At 34.9% G+C, this 22,775-nt stretch overlaps 3 protein-coding genes across 4 annotated transcripts in view; all 3 read right to left on the bottom strand.

The window, feature by feature from the left end:
* Positions 1-565, bottom strand: part of LOC107145635 (putative olfactory receptor 8G3) — a 6,792-nt gene extending 6,227 nt beyond the window's left edge. Inside the window, exon 1 of the mRNA XM_015489639.1 lies at positions 541-565. Within this exon, the coding sequence (XP_015345125.1) occupies positions 541-565 (25 nt within the window). The remainder of the gene's footprint in view (positions 1-540) is intronic.
* Positions 566-7,556: 6,991 nt separating this feature from the next.
* Positions 7,557-8,516, bottom strand: LOC107145636 (olfactory receptor 150-like). The gene has a single exon (XM_015489640.2). The coding sequence runs from the start codon at positions 8,514-8,516 to the stop codon at positions 7,557-7,559; it is 960 nt and encodes a 319-aa protein (XP_015345126.2).
* A 10,016-nt stretch (positions 8,517-18,532) lies between these two features.
* LOC107145949 (olfactory receptor 150-like) lies at positions 18,533-21,255 on the bottom strand. Of its 2 annotated transcripts, XM_015490002.1 has the most exons (2): positions 21,240-21,255; positions 18,533-19,461 (listed from the first exon to the last, which is right to left on the bottom strand). In XM_015490002.1, the coding sequence occupies exons 1-2, from the start codon at positions 21,253-21,255 to the stop codon at positions 18,533-18,535; spliced, it is 945 nt and encodes a 314-aa protein (XP_015345488.1). The 2 variants fall into 2 exon arrangements, with proteins under 2 accessions (XP_015345488.1, XP_015345489.1); XM_015490003.1 differs by lacking the exon at positions 21,240-21,255 and having other exon boundaries at positions 18,533-19,477.
* Positions 21,256-22,775: the final 1,520 nt, after the last annotated feature.

A 22,775-nucleotide genomic window follows, 5' to 3' on the forward strand; every position in this document is an offset into this window, starting at 1 on the left:
AGAGAGAGAGAGAGAGAGAGAGAGAGAGAGAGAGAGAGAGAGAGAGATTCATATCTAATTATAAGTAGTAGAGAAGGTCAAAAAATATGATTCTGCCTAATGTGTACTCCTTTGATATCCTAACAAACCCTAAACATGTTAAGGGTAAAATGCAGAACTATTTTCTTTTAAATGTATAATGTTTGTATCAATGAAATGAAAGAAAAACTATGTCTGAGAACATTATCCAAGTTTATCACAGTACCTAGGAATAGACTATGCGTCATACATTCTTTTCAGTTATTAAAACTTTGGATTACATACTTTCTCCTGAAATTGTATTTAATAAGTTCTATATGTTTGTGTTTTTCCTTCTTTTTAATAGGTCTCATTCTTTTTATTGATTTTTTTTAGAGAGAGAGAGAGAGAGAGAGAGAGAGACAGAGAAACTTTAGTATTTATTTATTTATTTTTTTAGTTCTCGGCGGACACAACATCTTTGTTTGTATGTGGTGCTGAGGATCGAACCCAGGCCGCACGCATGCCAGGCGAACGCATTACCGCTTGAGCCACATCCCCAGCCCATTTTTATTGATTTTTTAGTGACATAAAACATTAGGATAAATTTTGACATAATCATAAAGCATGGGATATAATTTGCTCTAATTCAGTCCCCAGCAGTTCCCTCCTCCACCCTTCTCCCTGCTCCCCTCCCTCTACTCTACTGACCTTTCTGCAATAATGCATAAAAGCTCAGTACAGTGTATGTGTATATTTAATTTATATATATAATTAGTGCCTTGTGGATATACTTGATTACTTGGTGTTGGAATTTGGTATGCTATATTCATGTATGCATATTCAAAAGTTTGGTCAAATTCATTCTCCTGTTTTTTTTTCTAGTCCCTCCATCCTTTCTGTGAATCCTCTTCTTCTACTCTACTGATCTTTCTCCCATTTCAATAAAATTCCCTATCCCTTTTTCCTCCCTCCTTCCCTCCCTCCATATCTCCCTTTCTCTTTCTTCCGTGCCCCTTATTTTGAATCAGCTTACAGATTCCAGAGAAAAAATTTGACCTCTGATTTGGGGGAGTAACTTATTTCACTTAGCACGACAGTGTCCAGTTCAATCCATTTACTGGCAAATGACATAATTTCATTCTTCTTTATGGCTAAGTACTAATATACCATATTTTCTATATCCATTCATCTGTTGAAGGGCACCTACACTGTTTCTATAGCTTGAATATTGTGAGTTATGCTATTATAAACATTGATGTGGCAGCATCACTGCAGTATGCTGATTTGAAATATTTTGAAAATACACTGAGAATTAGGAGAGTTGGATCATATGGTGGTTACTTTCCCAGTTTTTGGAGAAATTTCGATAGTGATTTCCAGAGTGGTTTCATCAATTTGCAATCCCATCAACAATGTATGAGTGTACCTTTTGTCCCACATCCTAGTCAATATTTATTATTATTTGTATCCTTAATAATTGCCATTCCAACTATAGTGTGTGGGAAGCCATTCTCACACATGATTGGGTACCTCCCTGACTGGGTGTGAGGCATTCCAGCTAAACTGTGTCAGAACTAATCCCCGCCCTTTCTAGGTGTGAGAGCCCATCCGTGCGGGGGTGTGACTGACCATTGACCCTGAGACCAATCACTGACCCTGACCTTGGAATGCTGTCCCCCTTGACCTTCATTGGATGGAATTTTCCCCTGAATTTCTTGTTCCCCAATAAAAGGCCATTCTCTGGCGTGCTCTCTCTCTCTCTCCTGCTAGTCTTGTGTAAACCTCGCTGCCCCACCGGGTGGCTCGAGGCAGGAGCCAGAGGGGGAGCCGTCTCAGACCTGGTCAAATAAAAAGGTAAATTGAGTTTATGTATGTTTATTTTGATCTCACTAGTTAACTTCTATGCTTAGAACCTCTAGTATGAAGCTAGCTTGCTGGTCGCACGGCTGAGTAGTGAGATGAAATCATGAATTTGTTTACTATTTCTAGAAGTCTTCTTGGTTGAGATTTTTGGGTCTTCTAAATATAGGATCATGTCATTAGCAAACTGATAATTTGAGCTCTTCTTTTTCCAATTTTAATCCCTTTATTTTCCTTTTCTTGCCTATTTACTATGGCTAGAATTTCAAGGACTATGTGGAATAGGAGTGTGGAAAGTAAGTATTCTTGTCTTGTTCCTGTTTTTAGAGGAACTACTTTCAGTTTTTCTCTGTTCAGTATAATGTGGGCCTTGAGTTTGTCATATATAACCTTTACAATGTTGATGTAAGTTCCTTTTAACTTTAATTTTTCCAGTGGTTGAAACAGGAATGTGTGCTACACTTTGTCAAATGCTTTTTCTTTGTCTATTGAGATGATTATACGATTCTTGCCCTTAACTCTTCTTATGTGATGAATTATATTTATTGATTTTCATATGTAGAACCAATCTTGCATCCCTGGGATAAAACCCACTTGATCATGTTGCACTTTTTTAAATGTGTTTTGGTATGTGTTTTACCAATAAATTATTAAGAATTTTTGCATTTATGTTCATTAAGGATATTGGTCCAAAGCATTCTTTCCTTGATATGCCTTTGTCTGGTTTTGGTATCAGGGTGATAGTGGTTTCATAAAATGAGTTTGGCAGTGTTCCCTTCTTTTCTGTTTCATGAATTGTTTGAGGAGAACTGGTACTATTTCTTCTGAAGGGCTGGTAGAACTCAGTTGAGAAATGGTCCAGTTCTGGACTTTCGTTTGTTGGAAGGCTTCAGTTTCATTACTTGATATTGATTCACTCAAGATTTTTATGTACTCATGCTATATAAAAATCCTACAGATAGGCCAGGTCCTATCTGTCCAGGAATTTTTCAATACCTTCAAAAATTTCTAGCTTATTGGATTATAAATTTTCAAAATACTTTATGATGGTCTTCTGGATTTCAGTAGTGTCTGTAGTGATATTTTCTTTTTAATCTCTAATTTTGTTAATTTGAGTATTTCATCTCTTTATTTTGGTTAGTTTGACTAAGGGTTTATCAATTTTGTTTATCCTTTCAAAAAACAACTCTTGGTTTTATTTATCTTATTTATTTATTCTATTCTCAATTTCACTGATTTTTTGGAGCTCATTTGCATTATTTCTTATCTTCTAATTATTGATGTTTGTTATTGTTTTTATAGGTCTTGAGTTGTAGTGGTAGATTATTTATTTGCTATCTTTCTATTCTTTTAATGTATGAACTCAATGCATAAACTTTCCTCTTAAAAATGCCTTCATACTGTCCCAAAGATTTTGATATATTGTATGACTTTTCTCATTTACTTCTAAGAATTTTTTTTAATTCTTAGGAAAAAATTCTCTCCTGATTTCTTCTGCTTGGCATTCATCATTCAAAAGCATATTAAATAATAATATCTCCAGGTGTTAGAGTGGTTACTTATTCATCTTATAATCTATTTCCAATTTCATTTTGTTATGATCTAATAAAATTTAAGTGTTTTTTTTTATTTCCTAGAATTCACTTTGGAACTTAAAATACTGTCTACTTTATATAATTTTCTATGTATTGCTGAGAAGAAAGTAAATTCAGTCATTGATGGATGAAATAAATATTCTATAGATGTCTGTTAGCTTCATATTATTAATTGTATCTTTTAGTTCTGTAGAATCTTTATTTAGTTAATGTATGGATTATCTATCTAGTGGTAAGTCAAGTGTGTTAAATCTCTCAGTATTAGTGTATTGTGGTCTATTTGATTCTTAACATTGAGAGGATTTGTTTTATGTATATAGACACACCATTGTTTGGAACATCAATGTTTAGAATCATTATATCTTATTGTTGTGTGATTCCCTTAAACAGTAGGAAGTGACCTTCTTTGTCTCTTCTGATCAATTTTGGGTCAAAATTCCTTTTTTTTTCTGCTGTAAGAATAGCTACCCCTGTGTGTTTACGAGTATCATTTGCATCGTACATCTTTTTCCATCGTTTCATCTTCAGTCTGTGGATGTCTTTGCCTATGAGGTGAGTCTCTTGCAAACAGCAAATTGTTCTTTTTTTTTCCAGTCCAACCTGCCAACCTATGTCTTTTGATTGAGAAGTTAAAATCATTTACATTCAATGTTATTATAGAGAGAGACTCTTTATTTCATGTTTTTTGAAGCACTTGTAATGTTTAAATCAGACTTGATTCTTCTTTGATTGACTATTATTTTAGTATAATTTTTCCCTAAGCTGCTTTTCACTTTTTTCATTTTACTCTTTATTCTTTATTCAAGCATTACCCTGCAAATGCTTGGGGTACTCTAATAAAGGGACTCAGGTGGTTCACCTGGATTCTAATTTCTACTGCCCCAGGTTATGAATGGAAGGCAGATTCCCTCTATTGATTGTGACTGATGTGAAGTCCAGCCAGTGTCCAGACAATGACCTTTTACTTGCTACTTGTAGACAGGTTTCAGACTTGGAGACAGGTGGCAATTTTCTACTGTAACTGGCCTCTCTCTGGATAAGGTTGCAAGTGCCTTCTACTTATGTTTTCTGGGGTACCATGCAATATCTTCTAGAGGCCTTCTGCCAATGGCTGCCACCATGTGGAAATAGGATCTCTATGTCACTGGATATTCAGGCAGCTTCCTTCTGGTACAGGACCCATGATCAAAGGGACAGTCCCTAGACTTCCCCTGGTGCCTCCCTGTATTGTGAGAGATCAGGGCTGGTGGTCCTGTTGGATACACTTTCTTCTATTTGGGGTCAAAACTGTCTTCCTGCTTGTTTCTGCCTGGGTCCTGTGGCAGCTATGAAGAGCTTTTAGTCACAAGGAGGCTGAGCAGAGCTCTGGGTTAGGAATACTTCCTCACACAGCTCTGCTCCACCTGATCCCCCTTTTCATGGTGAGGGCGACGGAGTTTTAGTGATTTTCAGTTAGGAGTGCTTCCTCCAGGAGTTCTTTCTAGCCAGATTCTTAATATGTCCCACTGCAGAGGACTTTCTTCTGGCCTAATATGAATCTAGATGTGGGAAGATGCTGTGTTGATTTAACGGGGTGACTCGTGAATTAAGGGTCTCCACAAAATGGCTGTGGGCTTCCAGCACAACTTTCTTTTCACAATTTGGTTTTAAGCTTTTCAAATTGCTTCAAGAACATTTCTGTCTGGTAACACTTAAAATCTTGCCTGTCTTTCTGAATGTTTTTTAAATGAGTGAGCTTAAGTTTTTCTGCTTCCCCCATCCTAGTTCCGGTTCTGGGTTAGGAAAACCTACACTTATTTTCTACTTCAGTAACTAATCTCCAAGTCTCTTCAGGTTTCAGAATTATTTGTAGTCTTGGATCTTTTTTTTTTTTTTGGTGTTGGGTATTAAACCCAGGGCCTTGTTCATTCAAAGCAAGCACTTTACCAGCTGAGCTATACCCCCAGAAGTATTGAATCTTATATCATTTATTTTGTCACCCAACTCTCGATTCTACTTTTTCTTGATTGTGTCCTTTCTAAAATGTGGGGAAATCAAGAATTACTGACTAGCTCCCTTCTGCCATCTTCTAGCTACAGAATCAAGATCTTCAGTCTCATTCTTAAAGTTACTTAATCACTCTTTTTTAAAAAAGAAGAGCTAAAGTAGAGCTCCCTTTCCATTTTGGAATCTCTCTGACAGCATATATTTTATAAGATCTCAGAATTACTAGAGACAGTATGGACCTTTCTATTTTGCCAAATAACTTTGAACATACTTAATACATAAATAAATGATTGGAAAAATAACTAACATTTTATAGTTATTTATATCTATCACTTATTAATATGAAAACATTTTCTGAATGTTATTCATTTAATGCCGAGATTATTAATTTACTACTACATACATAAAATCTTATATAACATACCCAAGCAATACTAATGGAAAACCTAAATATACATATTTGTTAAACATTAGCATGTATATATGTAAGTATCCCTCAAATATACTCCAATATGGATAAATACACATAAATAAATATATTTTTGTGGCATATAAATTGGGGCATGAAAATAAAAAAAGGGTTAGTACATAGAAAATCAAGAAGTTTCTTCTGATTTTCAACATGGAGAATAGTCTCCTTTCTCTCTCATTATAAGTTTTTCTTTTGCAGAGTGATAAACATGATACTGCATTGGAGTGTTCATGTCATGTATTGGAAGACCAGCTGTCGACAAAACAAGCAGTGTTCTTTCCATCTGGAATGAGGCAGATGATTCTGAAAAAATACCTTAACTAAGTTCAAGTACTTATGTTGAGTTAAAGAAGACTCAGTAGTCCCAGGTGTTCTGACTGGGCACAGCATCACAGAGAGAAACAGAAAAGAATGTGATGTTACTTTGAGATGTCTGTGCTTTTCTCCTTAATATAACATTTTTGAAGACTTTGAAGGTTAGGAGCATAAGACAGAACAAAAACCATGCTGTGACATATTGAAGTGACCCTCAAATAAAACAGATATATCTAGTCTCTATGATTCTGAGAAAATCTTCTAGGGAGAGAGGAGAAAATCATCTGATATTAATATCAACAGGAATAGAAAGTTGGGGAGCTGAGCAAATCTTGAATGTTACAGAGAGCTCATGAGGCTTACCGATAATGAGGATTATCACTCAGGAGGACTAATTCAAAATTTTCTCCTTGCTGTTACCAAGAGTCCCAATAGAAACTTAATTGGACAAGGGAGAGGAAGAACATTTTTGGGAGAAAGACTTCCTCCTTTCTTCCAAGAACTATTTTTCTCCCAGAATGAAGAATGAGCTTTGAATAGGAAGTGGTTCTTATTATTCAAAAAGACAATTTTGCAATTTTTTAACTTTTCTACATGAATAAATGCCCCATATGGATGCAATAGGAAAAGAATGACACAAATAAACCAGAAATTATATTGTATGAGGAGGTGAGGCATGACCTCTTTGGTATGAGGGAAAATGAGTATGGAAGTGTTGGGAAGTAGAGGTGGGAGCCTAGTCCCAAAAATACGAAGCCTGGATTAGTGCAAAGATACATGTCAAAATGTCTTGTGTATTATTGCCAATCTCTTCCTCTACAGTAATATTTTCTTCTGGATAGGAAATATCATCCATCATAAGACTTCATATTTCCTATTATGGTTTCACACACATAGTAACAAGATGAGATCATATTCTATATATTAAAAATGGTTAAATTTATGTATTTCGAGAAAACAGTTTTAGAAACACAAATAGTAGGTTAAATATCAGGAAAAAATCAAGAATATCAAAGGATACAATCTAAATGTATTTATTCTCTGAATTAAGATAAAGAAATCCTGTCTAAAAAGAATCATGTGTCATGGATATAAGTCATAATCAAATATGATGAGTTTTGCACTATTTTAAAAAGTATCTAGAAGTGATAAAATTTACTCAGGAAATGTGAATTGTGACACATACCAGAGATGTGCAGTGAGTGATCCTGTGAATTTAGTCCAGTCTGGGCACCTTTCTTCCAAACAATCAGGTATCAGTAATAATCTAATAATTCACTGATATATATTGCTCAATGGTTTCCTTATCAAACATATATGATTTATAGTTATTTTTCTAAGCAAAATACTCTTTTCCACAGGAAACTATATCTGTCAAGCAGCTTATTTAAAGCAACTCTGACATCTTTATTTCTCAGGCTATATATCAGAGGGTTCAACATGGGCACAATAATGGTGTAAAATACAGATGATACTTTCCCTTGGTCCAGAGAGCTGACAGATGATGGCTTCAGGTATATAAATGCTAGAGAGCCAAAGAAAAGAGCAACAGCCAAAATGTGGGAGCTGCATGTGCTGAAGGCTTTGACTCTGCCCTTAGTCGAGCGTATACGTAGGATGCTCACAATGATGAAGATGTAGGAACTAAGGATGGACAGGGCTGGGGCAAAGATATTAAATGCACTTAAGCACAGAACAACTACCTCATTTATAAATGTACTGGAGCAGGAGAGCTCCAATAGTGGAAAAAGATCACAGAAGTAATGGTTTATTATGGTCTTAGAGAAGAGTACTCTTAGCATGCAGGCTGTGTGGGCTGTGGAACCAAACAAGCTGATGCTATACACCCCAAATACCAACCAGAAACAGACTTGATTAGACATGGTAACATTATACAGCAAGGGATTACAGATGGCAACATAGCGGTCATATGCCATTGTAGCCAACATGTGACACTCTGCAATTGCAAAAACAAGGAAGAAGTAGAGCTGAGTCATGCATTCAACATAGGAGATGGTGTTTTTCTCTGTCACAAAGTTCACCAACATTTTGGGTGCGATCACAGTGGATTGGCAGAGGTCAACTAAGGAGAGATTGCTGAGCAGGTAGTACATGGGAGTGTGCAGGTGAGAGCTGAGTCCAATCAGTGTGATCATGCCCAGGTTTCCCACCACTGTGAACACATAGATTCCTAGGAAGAGGAGGAAGAGGGGCAGCTGGAGCTCTGGTTTGTCTGTTAATCCATCGAGGATGAACTCTGTCACAAGGGAATGATTTCTTTCTGCCATTTTCTTCTGAGAATTCTAAGCAAGAATAGAAGAAAATTTTTAGAATAGGTTTTTATCATCCACACAATGAAATTTGAAATACAATTCAAGTCTGTTCAGTTCAGTTCTATACCTGTTCTTTGTCCGTGTTATCATTCAAAGGCCTTGAGATCCCAGTAATATGTGACTTGTAAACAAATATCAGATAGAACTCTATTTGCATTTTGTGCTGTTAAGAGTGGTTCTTAGAATTATGAATCCCTTACTATCCAAAGAATTTTTCTGGTAACTTTTAATGTTCCAAAACTTTCTATGACTTATTAATAATCCTGTCAAGTCTTGTGAAAAGAAAACATTTTTCTTTTTCATGAGAAAATAACAGTAACATAAAAAAATCAAAATTACACTTAATGATGAAAGAATGAAAGATTTTCCCCTAAGATGCTTAACAAGACAAGATGTCTACTCCATGTACTTTTATTCAACACAATACTAGTGAATCTAGCTAGGAAAATTAGGTGAGACAACAATATTTAAAGATATCCAGGTTGGAAAGAATATGTGGCGCCATCTCTGTAAATGACATAGGTTTGCATATAGAAAAGCATAAGGAATCTAAGAAGTAATTAAATTCTTAAATTTAATGGTAGAATACAAGACCAACATAGCAATTCAATTTTATTTTTTACACATTTAAAATGAACAGCATAAAGTCCATTTACAATAGCATGAAGAAGGATGAATTACCTAAGGATAAAGTAAATGAAAATAATGCAAGATATTGCACTTAAAATTACAAAGTATTATTGAAGGGAATTAAAGACCTACATAAATGGGAGGACCTCACGTTTATGAGTCAAAAGCTATAAAGTTGTGGAAACAGCAACATCTCCCAACTTGATCTGCAAATTCAGGGCAGTCCCATGAAAATTCCATCTGTGTTTTTGTAGATGTTGACAGGTTATCATAAAACTGTTTTGAATAAACAAGGAACCCAGAGTAATAAAAAAATGAGAATGAAGAGTAAAGTGAGAGGGCTCACATTTCTCCATCTGGAAACTAGAAATTTACAGCAATCAAGACCATGTGAGATTCTCTTAAATATAGACATAGAGACCATTGGGTAGAATTAACAACATAGAAATAAACTCCTGTCTGTGATCATTGGAGTTAGTTTAAGTGTTTTGTGGCAATTCCTTAGGGAAATAATAGATTTCAACAAAATTGTGTAGGGACAAATACAGATGTACAAAACAATTAATTTGGACCTCTTTCTCACACCAATCACAAAATTAACACAAATTAATCTTAGAACTTAGAGTAAGACACTAAAAACAAACAGGAGAATAAATCATTATGGTCTTCAATTGTATAATGGTTTCTTAGACAAGATACATAATAGCAAATTGGGCATCATGAAAAAAAATTTTGAATGGGCTCTTAAAGGATACTAGTAAGACAATGATTTGGGGACAACACACAGAATTGGTAAAATATTTCTAATGTATATTGAATTCGCTGAACACTAATAATGCCAAAAAAGAGTTACTAGTTAGTACACATAAAGATATTCTACAGGGCTGAGGTTGTGGCTCAGCGGTAGAGCGCTTGCCTGGCATGTGTGAGGCATGGGGTTCAAGTCTCAGCACCACATATAAATTAATAAATAAATAAAGGTCCATCAACAACTTAAAAATATTTTTCTTATAAAAGATATTCTACAATTTAAAAATGAAAAGGAAAATTATATAATTAATAAATAGCTGAAAGATTTCAATAAATATTTTTCTGTGAGATACACAAATGACAAATAAGCACCTCAAAATATTTTTCTTGATTAATTAAGATAATTAAAACCAAAACAGTGAGAAAACAATTCATACTCATCATGGAGGTTAAGAACAAGAGTTGAGATTAAGACAAGTGTTGGGATGAGTGGGAAATAATATGAAAATTGTACAAACTGTTAGGAAAACAGTTCATTACTTCATCTCATGAAACATAAAGCTCTCATGTCACCCAGCAATTTTTCTGCTGGATACATACCCACAAGAATGAAAACACACATTCACATTGTTTTTGTATGTGAATGTTTAGTGCAGTTTTGGTCATAAGACCAGAGAGTGAAAGCCATACAAAGTCCGTTCGGTAATGAACAGACAAGCAAAATGCAGCACTTCAATATAGTGGAGCATTATTCTGCAATAAAAGGGAAATAAGCTCTGAGATATGGCACATCATGGATGGGCCTGAAACATTCTTGAGTGAAAGAATCATAAAAGATCATGCATGGTTTGACACCATTTATACAAAGTGTTCAAAATAGGCAGATTCATCATGACAGAAAGTACTTAGTGTCTTCCACAGGCTGTGGGCTGGGAGGTGCTGGATGGGACTGCTAATGGGTTGGGCTATGTTTATGGTGGGGGTGGTGGTTAAGGTGTTCTCCAGTTAAAACATAGTGATGGACATATAACTTCACAGATACACTAAAAACCATTGAATTCTATACATGAGGAAGGTCAATATTGTAATATTTGAGTTACATGTCAATAAAAAACCTACAAAACAGTGATAACACCATGCTGGTGCTACAGAACATTCCATCACCACCTTCAAAACACCATACTGTAAGCCTTCCTCTTCTAGGTTATATTTGATGTTCATCTCTGTATTCATGCCAAATGTGCCTATGAAGTTTTTCTTCAAACAATATGGTATATATCTCACCCCCTCCAAAAAAAATGTTTTGCTATATAGTTTCAAAACAAGGAAAACACAGAACTTTTTTCTACTGATCATTAAGAAATTGCAGACAAAGGAAGACATGTACTCAATTTTAAAATGTTCCTTTCAAGTGTTTTGTGACTCATCAGCGGGCCATCTCCTGCCATAGGCAACCATCCCTGATTGTGGGTCAATTCTATCCTGGAATAGTTGATGAATTTCTGCAATAGGAAATTGGTAATTCATGATCAAGACAAAGTGTAGAAGACTTTGAAAACCCATTATTCTATTCTCTGTCTCCATGAGATGATCATTATAAGTACCTGATGTATGTATGATCATTCAGCATCTGTCCTTTTCTGACTGGCTTATTTCACATAGCATAGCTTCTTCCAATTTCATCCATTTTGTATCAAATGGCAAAATTCTTTTGGGAAAGAAAATCATTTTGAGTTCTTAGGAAAGAAAACAGTGATGACTCAAAACTGTTTATAAGTGTCAGATTTTGTGATTCATTAGATTTTTGCTATTTGATAAAGTACAAAAGAGGATTTACTCCTGGGTTACCCTGATTTTAGTAAACTATTTGATGCATCTCTTCTGATTATTCTACGGACATGACAAAGTTACGGGTATAGGTAAAATAGAGACTAATATTTCATAGGTGAATTGAGGAGACATCTGCAGACTACACATGAAGTGAGAAATTTTAAGTTATTATTCTAAAGGACATTGCATTTAGATTTGTCTTGAAAAAAATGCAATTAATCAATAATTTCATATATGTAGTTATATATACATACACACATATATATGTAGAGAGATAGATAATTTTATCTTTATAGTTACTTAGTTTTATCTATCAATGACTTAGATATGCCATACAAGGAATAACTCTACAATGTATATGAACTAATAATTAAAAACTTTATGTTAGTGATTCAAGAATATACTATTAAGCTGTGCACAAAGTTTAATATTAAAACAAACTAAAGATATATATATATAAAATGTTTTCTGTGGGTATTGAAGATAGCAAGATGAATAATATGAAATCCTTTCTCTTCAGAGTGTTAGAACAAAGAACGGGACAGGGAGGCCAAGTAGACACTGTTGTAAACACCTTGATTGGGCAGGTTCTACAGGTCAAACGTATTGTGGTTCTAGACCAGAATGGGTCAGTGAATGCTTCTATAGACAAACAAAAACATTTTTCTTCTTCTATGTCCTAACAGGCATCATATAAATATAACTATTATTTGAAAGGAACTTTGGAAGTTCTTTAGTTTTAACTCATAATTCCTTTTCTTTCCCTATTCTTTCATCACTTTATCCTGTGAAATTCTAGTTAACAGTTAAGACCCTTTTGTTAAGATCTTTAACAATGACATCCGAATAAGACCAAATTCTGTATATCAATAAGCATGTTACTTTGCCTCCATGTAGCTTGTGCTGACTATGAATTCCTATGAGTTATTTACCAGCTTTTATTCTACACTTAATTATAAATGCATTACAGGGCCAGCACAGTGCTTTGCATATAGCAAGTCTCAATAAGTTGTGATCAATAAAATTATTGCAAAAAAGCATAGAGATGAGTTGACACAAACTCAAAATGAATGAACAAAAAGCTCTCACACTGCCTGAGTTGAAATGTATAAACAAAGAAACATTTGCCATGGCTTCATACAGCAGAGGACAGGGAAGTCATAAGGTATCAAGGGTGTGTGGCTCTTAGAAGGAGAGACAGATTAACAGCAACATGCGTCTCCTAAGAGAATCTGCATCAAAAGATTCTAAGACTTAAATAGTAAAGGTATGGGATTCAGACACACCCTTCCTTCTTCTCAGAGAATTCAGTGTTGTTTGTTTTTCCTTTTTTTCCTCTGGAGGGAAATGACTTTGATGATGTGAAGAGGTGACAGACAAAGGTTTCCATTGAGTCACGAATTCTGATTTCTGGTAAAACTCTCTCTTCAAAGGTTGGCTGATATGATGATTTTATATGCTGGGAATAGATAATAAGAGTCCAATTAGGAACAATGATAATGACCTCCCACTGGAATCTCATCCCATAAGTATCTATTCTGGGGAAAATCAACCATTAGAATTTTCTTTTTTCCATATTGATTCTCGAGCGTTTAATATTTTCATTTGGGTAACATTCATTGTTTTTGTTGACTGTGGATTATAAAGAAGGTTATGAGAGATAACTCTTACAACCTTGTGAAGTTCCTGTCAAGACATTTAAAAATCAAAATTTTTGGAACTTTTGAGCACACTGAAGAAGTTGTCTAAAGTGTGCCTTGCAATGGAAAAAATATTAAAGCAGGATGTGTAAACAGTTAGATTTAAACATTTTTATTCCCACTGACCTTTATTATTTGTTTTTAATTAATATGGTAAGAGTGCTTTTGGTATTATTTTAACTCAGGCAAATACCATGCTAAACTTTTATTTAACTTCCATGCTAAAATGTTTTATATGTTAACAAACATCTTTGAGGAGTATCTCAAATGAATGAAAAGATAAAATGAGAATCTTTTTCTTAATAAAAAAGAGAAATTTTGAAGGATAATAAAAGCATGTTTATATAGGAATAATTTTTCACTGTAAAGTATTTGGTAAAAATTATATTTAGTGTTCTTATCCAATATTTATCAAATGTTGTATGATTTTGTGCAATCTATAATAATGTTTTCATAATTAATTCTATTTTAGAATTATTCAAAAATTTAGATATGAACCTATAATATGGTGTTTAAAGGAATTTTGGAGGTTTCTAAAACCTACCATTAAATATTTTTTAAAGGGAAAAAACTTAGAAATATAATTTGAAACCCTAAAAAAAATGTTGCTTATCAATAATTATCAATCTTTAGCCCAGCATGGTGGCACATGCCTGTAATCCCAGGGGCTCAGAAGGCTAAGACAGGAGGATTGTGAGTTCAAAGCCAGGCTCAGCAATGTAGTGAGGCACTAAGCAACTCAGTGAGACCCTGTCTCTAAATAAAATACAAAATAGGGCTGGGATGTGGATCAGTGGTCAAGTGCCGCTGAGTTCAATTCCCAGTAACCCCTCCCTCCAAAAAAAAAAAAAAAATAGAAGTAGAAGTAATATGCAATTCACGACACAAGATCCAATTTTTATTCTCCAGAATTTGACAATATTTTAGTAAGTACAGGATTAACAAGCACAGATTAATAGAAAAAAAAATTTCTGGACACAAGATCATTATTATATCATATGTGATGAACCAGATCTGTAACTGATTATAATCTGGAAAGGTTAAAAATGCATGAGAATTATGCACTTGCACTTTTCATTGAATGGTGTTTAAACTTTCCAAAGACAGGATGGCATCAGGAAGTCATTTCAGGATGGGGAAGCTGAGATAATGAAGGCAAGACCTTAGGAATGAGGAAAGGTTTGCTGAGATATTATAGGGATTACTCCACTCCATGGAGTAATGTCTACCTTTTCTGTAGATTATTTTAAAAACTTAAATTTGTTTTAATTAGTTATTCATTACATTATATAAAATGGAGTATAATTTCTCATTATTCTGGTTATACATGATGTAGAATCCCACCTAGTAATATATGTACATAGGATAATAATGTCTGATTCATTCTACTATTCATTCTACTATTCTTCTTACCCCTGTACCTCCTCCCCTCCTTTTACTCCTCTCTACCTAAAGTAACTCTATTCTTCCCCAGCACTGCCCCCTCATTGTGAATTAGAATCTGAATACCACAGAAAAACATTCAGCTTTTGGTTTTCTGGGATTGGTTTATTTCACTTAGCATGATATTATCCAGCTCCATTCATTAACTGGAAAATAATTTCACTCTTATTTAAGGCTGAATAATGTGTGTGTGTGTGTGTGTGTGTGTGTGTGTGTGTGTAATTAATCCATTTATTATGGAAGGGCACTTAGTTGTTTCCATAATTTAGTACTGAGAATTAAACTGATTAACACTGATGTGGCTGCATCATTGTAATATGCTGATTTAAGTCCTTTGAGTATCAACTGAGAAGTGGAATAGCTGAGTTAAATGGTGGTTCCATTCCAAGTTTTCTGAGGAATCTCCATACCACTTTCCAGAATGTTTGCAACAATTTGCATTCCCACCAACAATGTATGAGTGTACCTTTTTCCCAACATCCTCACCAACATTTTTTGTTGTTTGTATTTATTGCTGTTTGTATTCTTAATAATTGCCATTCTGAATGGGATGAGATGAAATCTAGATTACTTTTTTTCTATATTCCTTTCAATTATTAAAACTTTTGATTATATGCATTTATCTGTAATTATATTTAATAAGGTCTACTATTATTTCTTTCTCTTTTTTTTTGGTACTGGGGTTTAAACTCAGGGGTACTCTACCATTAAGCCATATCTCCAGCCCTATTTTATATTTCATTTAGATACAGGGTCTCACTGAGTTGCTTAGCACCTCACTAAGTTGATGAGGCTGGTTTTGAACTCACAATCCTCCTGCTTCAGCCTCCTGAGCCCCTGGGATTACTGGCGTGCACCACAGCATCAGGCACATTTATTTCTTTAGTACAGTTTCCTCTCCATTTTGGAAATTTTCAACCCCAGGATTGCAAGCAACCCAAGTTTATTGTTTATTGATTTCAAATAAAGAACTTAGAGGACTCAACAGAGAGTTTCTAGATATTTTACTACTCACATACTCCTCGGTGGCAACAGGTCGGGATACAGTGAAAGGCTGCCAACACCTACAGGCAGAGAGGGAATATGTAGCATAGGTTGCATGCCCACTGCGCAGGTGGAGTTTCACAAAAGTTTATGTGTACATTCAATCAGGGGAACGCTGTTTAGATCCTCACCTAAAGCCTGGACGTAAGGAAAGTGGTCAGCTTTCCCTCTCCATCTCCTATGTCATTGCATTACTTTAATGTTTTTATCTCACTGCAAGCTTTCTGAGGCACTGATTAGTGTTTAACATAACAGGAATCTATCTGATAGATTCCTATCTGACTTCCATAACCCTGTGCAAATATTTCAATAACATATATTTCACAAGTTCTCAGAATTACTAGAGGCAGAACAGATATTTCTGTTTTCTTAAAAAAAACAATTTCAATTCATAAACTAAGGCTTGGAAATGCAAACAACATTTCAAGTCATTTAATACTGATTACCCATTAATATGAAATGAAATGCTGGAGGTGATTTGTTTAATTCCTAGAGTATCATCTCACAACTCTATACACAGAAACCTTGTAAACACATCCAAGCAAAACTAACAGAAAGCCCATAGGTATGTGCTTGCTACATATTGGCATGGTTTCATATAAGCATCTTATACATACATACACATATATTGAGATATATAAACACATATATTGTTGTAGTATCATAAATTGGAGTATACAATCAAGTGAACAGGACATAGAAAATCAGGAAGAAAATGTCTTCTAGTTTGCAAAGTGGGGAATAGCCTCCCCTTTCTCATGACAATTATGCTTTTATGGCATGAGAAAAACATGACACTACATTAAAATGTTTGTTATGCATTTGAAAGCAAACTAATGGCAAAGCAACTGCTGTTTTATGCCTGTTAAATGAGGAAGATGATTTTTTAAATACAAATTATAAATTTACATGCTCATTTTGGACAAAGAGGAATAACGTCTGATGCTCTGCCTCTGGGAACAGTAGTGCAGAAGAGCACTGGAAATCATGTGTTACTTGGAGACATCCATGTTTCTCTACTTAAAGCTTTGAAGCTTAGATACACATAGAACACAGCCATGACCTTCACATAAAAGCAATTTATCTGACTTCCATAACTCTGAGAAACCTTTCTTTCTTTCTTTTTTAAATTTTAATTGCTTTTATTAAAAAAAAACACACGACAGTGGAATGCATCACAATTCTTAGTACACACACATATATAGAACATAATTTTTCATATCTCTGTATATATATATATATATAAAGTATGTTCACATCAATTAATGTTCTGAGAAATCTTTCTACTGAGGGGAAAAAAATCATCTGGATAGAGCCATCAATAGAATAGAAGAAAGGGGAGATGTGCAACCAGTGGATGCCACAAAGAGCTTCTGGGTCTTACTGATAGGGACAGTGAGTTACCTCTCAGGAGGACTTACTCAGTTTTCTCATTGCTATTATTTTAAGGTCACCTTTGGAAAATTACTAGGGTAGGGGGAAAGAGGAATTATTTTGGTAGCAATTTACCTTCTTTGCACCATTAAAGACACCATTTTTTCCTTCAAAATGGATAGTGAGTTTTGGGGTGAGTGGTATTCATCTTTATTCTGAAAACAATTTGGGAATTTTAACATTCCTAACTATATAAATACCCCACATGACTGCATGTTTCAGTCAGTTTTTCTGCCACTGTATCCAAAAGAATGGACAACAACAATTAGAGGATGGAAGTTTATTTTGGAGCTCACAGATTCATAGGTCCTAGTCCATAGACCCTGTTCTTTGGGGACCAAGGTGAGGCAGGAGAGTGTGGCAGAGGAAAGTAGCTCAAGACAGGCACCAGGGAGAGGATGGGGGAGAGGGGCGGAGGAGTGGGAGGGAGGGAAAGAGCTCTTAACAAAGACAAAATATAGAGCTCCAGGATTCACCTCTGCCACCTACCTGCCTACCTTACATCCAGTTAATCCCTATCAGGGTATTATTGCACAGATTGGGTTGAAACTCTTATAACCTAATCATTTCACCTCTAAACTTTCTGGGGAGGGGGGTGGTACCTTATGTCTAAACATCACAACACAAGGGTAAAATAATGACACTACTAAATCCGAAACAATACATGTGTGAAGAAAAAGACATGGTTTCTTTCAGACATGGGAATATCTGTATGAAATTATCAGGAAATAGTGATGGTAGCATAATCCCAAAGTTATATAGCAAGGAATGTTCTATACACAAATATCAAGAATATAAAAGGATATCATCAAATGTATTTATTCTCTAAATTAAGACAAATAAGTCATGCTTAGAGTCATGTTTTATATGTATTATGCATAATCAAACATGTTGAGGGTTTTGAATTATTTTTAAAAACATCCCATTGTAATACAGGTTAATCCAGCTAGATGAATTCTGAAACACCCAAGTGCCTTTTCTGTGTGTGATCCTGTGATTTCAGTCCACCCTTGGCACCTTTCTTCCAAACAATCAAGTAATGGCAGTAATCTCATGTCTAATTGATAAACATTGTTTTCTCAATTGTTTCTTTATCAAAATTCTATGATTTTTAAACTTTTTCTATGGAAAGTACACTTTTCATAAAAAACTACTTTTTTGGAGAAGCTTATTTAGGGCAACTTTGACATCTTTGTTCCTCAAGCTGTAGATCAGAGGGTTCAGCATGGGCACAATAATGGTGTAAAACACAGAGGAAACTTTTCTTTCGTCCATGGAGCTGACTGCTGATGGCTGCAGGTACATGAATGCAGCAGATCCAAAGAAGAGAGCAACAGCTGAGATGTGGGAGCTACATGTGCTGAAGGCTTTGGCTCTGCCCTCAGTGGATCGAATGTGCAGGATGCTGGTTATGATGAAGATATAAGAGCTTAGGATGGACAGGGCTGGGACAAAAATATTGAACACACTGAAGCACAGAACTACTACCTCATTAACAAAAGTACTAGAGCAGGAGAGCTCTAATAGTGGAAGAACATCACAAAAGTAATGGTTTATTATATCATCCTTACAGAAAAGCACCTTTAGCATGCAGGCTGTGTGGGCTGTGGAACCAATCAAGCTCATGCTATACACCTCAGTTAGCAACCAGGAACAGACTTGATTAGACATGGTTACATTGTAAAGCAAGGGGTTACAGATGGCAACATAGCGGTCATATGCCATTACAGACAACATGTGACACTCTGCAATTGCAAAAACAATGAAGAAGTAGAGCTGAGTCATGCATTCCGGGTAGGAGATGGTGTTTTTCTCTGTCACAAAGTTCACCAACATTTTGGGTGTGATCACAGTGGATTGACAGAGGTCAATGAAGGAGAGACTGCTGAGGAGATAGTACATGGGTGTGTGCAGGTGAGAGCTGAGCCCAATCAGTGTGATCATGCCCAGGTTCCCCACCACTGTGAGCACATAGATTCCTAGGAAGAGGAGGAAGAGGGGCAGCTGGAGCTCTGGTTTGTCTGTTAATCCAGAAAGGATGAATTCAGTCACTATGGAAAGATTTCCTTCTGCCATTTTTCTTCTGAGAGTTCTAAGCAGAAAGAGAAGAAATAGTTTGTAATAGATATTATTGATCCATTGCACAATGCAGATTGAAATATAGTTAACATCTATTCAGCCCTGTATCTCCAGGTTTCTACAAGTTCTTTCCCTGTCATTACTCATAGATCTTGTGATACCAATAATTCCTATAAACATCAAGCAGAACTGTCTCTATTTGTGTTCCATGCTATGAGAGTGGATTTTAGTAAAACTTCTCCCTGACCACCCAAGAAAATGCCACGATAACTTTTATTGACTGTTCCAAAACTTCCCATGGTTTTTAGTAGTCTTCTCAAGAGCTGGGCAAAGAAATGTGTTTTTCTCACTGTTAAAATAACAACAGCATGAAAAGTACTTACACCAATATTAAACTTAATGATGATGACTGAAAGACTTTCCCCTAAGATGTTGAAACAGACAAAATGTCCATTCCTTGCACATTTATTCAACTTTATACTAGTGAATCTAGCTAGGGAAATCAGGCAAGAAAATAAAACTACAAAGTATCCTAATTGGAAAGCAAACTGTGACACTATTCCTATTTGTAAATATAAAAAGCTTGTATACAGAAAACTGTAAGGAACCTATAAATAAGGGGAAATCTATTTAAATATTTTAATTCTTAATCCTATTGTAGAATACAAAGTCAGTATAGAAATTCAATTGGTTTTACACATTTACAATTAACAGTAAATAAATCTACTTATAAAACATGGAAAAGAATAAAATATTTAGAATAAACTAAATAAAAGCCACCAATGCATTGTATATTAATGGCAAAATGTCCAATTGTTATAAGTGTTTCATGGCAATGCAATAGGTAAAGAATATTTTTTTTTCAACAACTTTGGACAAGATAGCTACTTGCACAGAATTAATTTGAACATCTTTCTCATGCCACCCAGAAAAATTAACACAAAATGGGTCATAAAACTAAATGTGAGACATGACAGTAATATTAGAAGAAAAGTCTAAATAATTAGAGCTTTGTATTTGATAGTAATTTCTTAGGTAAGATGCCCAAACCAGAGAGTATCATATTTTTTTTAAATAGTCCTTTAAAGGGTACCATTAAGAAAGAGATTTTGTAACAATACACAAAATTGTGAACATACTTTCAATGCAAATTAAATTTTGTGGATACTAGCAATATCACAGAGGAGCTTGTGGTCAGGATCTATCATAAATAATTTAAAAATGAAAAGTTCAATAACTCAATTTAAAATTTTGGAGGAATTTAATAGATTCTAAGTATGATACATGAATGAGTAATAAACATTTATAAATATGTTCAGCATCATTAATTGTTAAGGAAATTCAAAGGAAATCATGCTGATAAAACTTTTCACATTATTTTAATCAGATTTTCTGCACTGTGACCAAAGATCTGACAAGAACAGTTTTAGAGGAGGAAAAATTTATTTGGGGCTCTCAGTTCCAGAGGCCTCCGTCTACAGATGGCAGCTCCATTGCTGTGGGCCTGACGTTTGGCAGCAACAGGGCAGATGGGTGTGATGGAGGAAAGTGTCTTAGGACATGATAATCCTTAAGCAAAGAGAACAGATAGCACCAAATTCATGCTTCCAATGACCTACCTCCTCTAGCCACAGCTTACCTGTCTAGTTACCACCCAGATAATCTTTATCAGGGGATTAATGCATTGATTAATTTAGGCCCTAATAACCCAATCATTTAACCTCTAAACAGTCTTGCATTGTTTCACACATGAGCTTTTGTAGGATACCTAATATCGAAATCATAATACACATTCATCTGGAAGGTTATGATCAAAACAAGTCTTGGAAGAATGGGAAGGATTGTGAATCTTCATCCATTTTATCAATTTCTGGTAGGACTGCAAAATGAAATAAACTGTGAGGAAATCAGTTTTTCAAAATATGAAATGTAGAGTTATCTCCTGGCCCCAAAATTTTACTGCTGTGTAAGTACTCACAAGAAAAGAAAACATACTTCTGTAACAAAAAGTTATATGTGAATGTCCAAAGCACCTCTGCTTATGAGAACCAGAGAGTGAAAGCCACCAAAATGCCCATTCAGGAATGAATAGTCAAACAAAAGGTAGCATATTCTTATAATGGAACATATAAGAACAATAAAAGGTACTGAGATATGGCACATCATGAATGTTCCTGAAACACTTTAAATGAAAGAAAGCAGACAGAAAAGAGGACACATTGTATAATTCTACTGATATAAAGTGACAGATCAGTGTCTGCCCGGGGCTGAGCAGGAATGTGCTGGATGGGACTGCTAAAGGGCATGGGTCTTATTTGGATTTTCAGGAAGGAAGGTGTTTTATCATTAAACCATGGTGATAGGTGTATAACTACATGAACATACAAAAATCACTGAATTAAAGAGTTGAAAAGGTAGATTTTATGTCAGCTATATTTCAGCAAATATTTTATAAAAATTTAAATGACTACAAAATAATAATGACACCATTCTAAACACAAAGAGTACTCTATTATGACTTAACTTTTTTTAACTCTCCTGTAAACCTTGATGTTCACATGTGTATTTTTGTCAAGTCTGTCCATTAAGTTCTCTCCAAACAATGTACAAATTTCTCAGGTAACACACAAATTGTGCTACATAACACAAAACAGGAAAAGCATAGCCCTATCTTGCTATTGACTATTAAGAAATTGTAGCTGCAAAACAGAAACATACCCAGTTAAAGTTTTTATTTCTATGTCTTTATCAGACAAAAATCAATATGTTAAAAATAGATATTATTAAGCAAGATTGAATTGCAATACAATTGTAAAATTGTCAGAAATACATAGCAGCTTTAAGTGAAGTACCAGGAATTTGCTTCCTGATATCTGCTTTGATTTTCTATTTGGTCACCTCCTATAGAGCACAAACTTCCCTAATTTGGGTCAATTCAATGTTTACTACAAAAGCTGTCCAAAAAGAAGAAAAGCTGAAGTATATCTACATTAGGAAATCGTTTTTTCACGATTGTGGCTGATTCTGTAAACCCAACTCCCACAGTTTTATATTTATCTCTTCAGTTTTTAATTTTAATACTTTTTCTGATTTTGCCTGTAATAATAAAGCTGAGTTCCCATACTACTATGGTTTGAAAGTCCTCAAAATTCCATGTGTTATTAATGGGGCTGGGGATGTAGCTCAGTGTCTTCTATGTCCAAACAAGTATCATATGATATGATGATTATCTGAAAGGACCTATGGTAGTTCCTCAGTATTAACTCATAATTCTTTTTCTTTTTTCCTCTATCATTTAATCCTG

The sequence above is a fragment of the Marmota marmota genome, unplaced genomic scaffold (genome assembly GCF_001458135.2).
Source record: "Marmota marmota marmota unplaced genomic scaffold, marMar, whole genome shotgun sequence".
Classification (NCBI taxonomy): Eukaryota; Metazoa; Chordata; class Mammalia; order Rodentia; family Sciuridae; genus Marmota; species Marmota marmota.

Excerpts from the sequence above, each read along its gene's own strand:
- LOC107145636 (XM_015489640.2), bottom strand. The coding sequence starts at position 8,516 with ATGGCAGAAAGAAATCATTCCCTTGTGACAGAGTTCATCCTCGATGGA.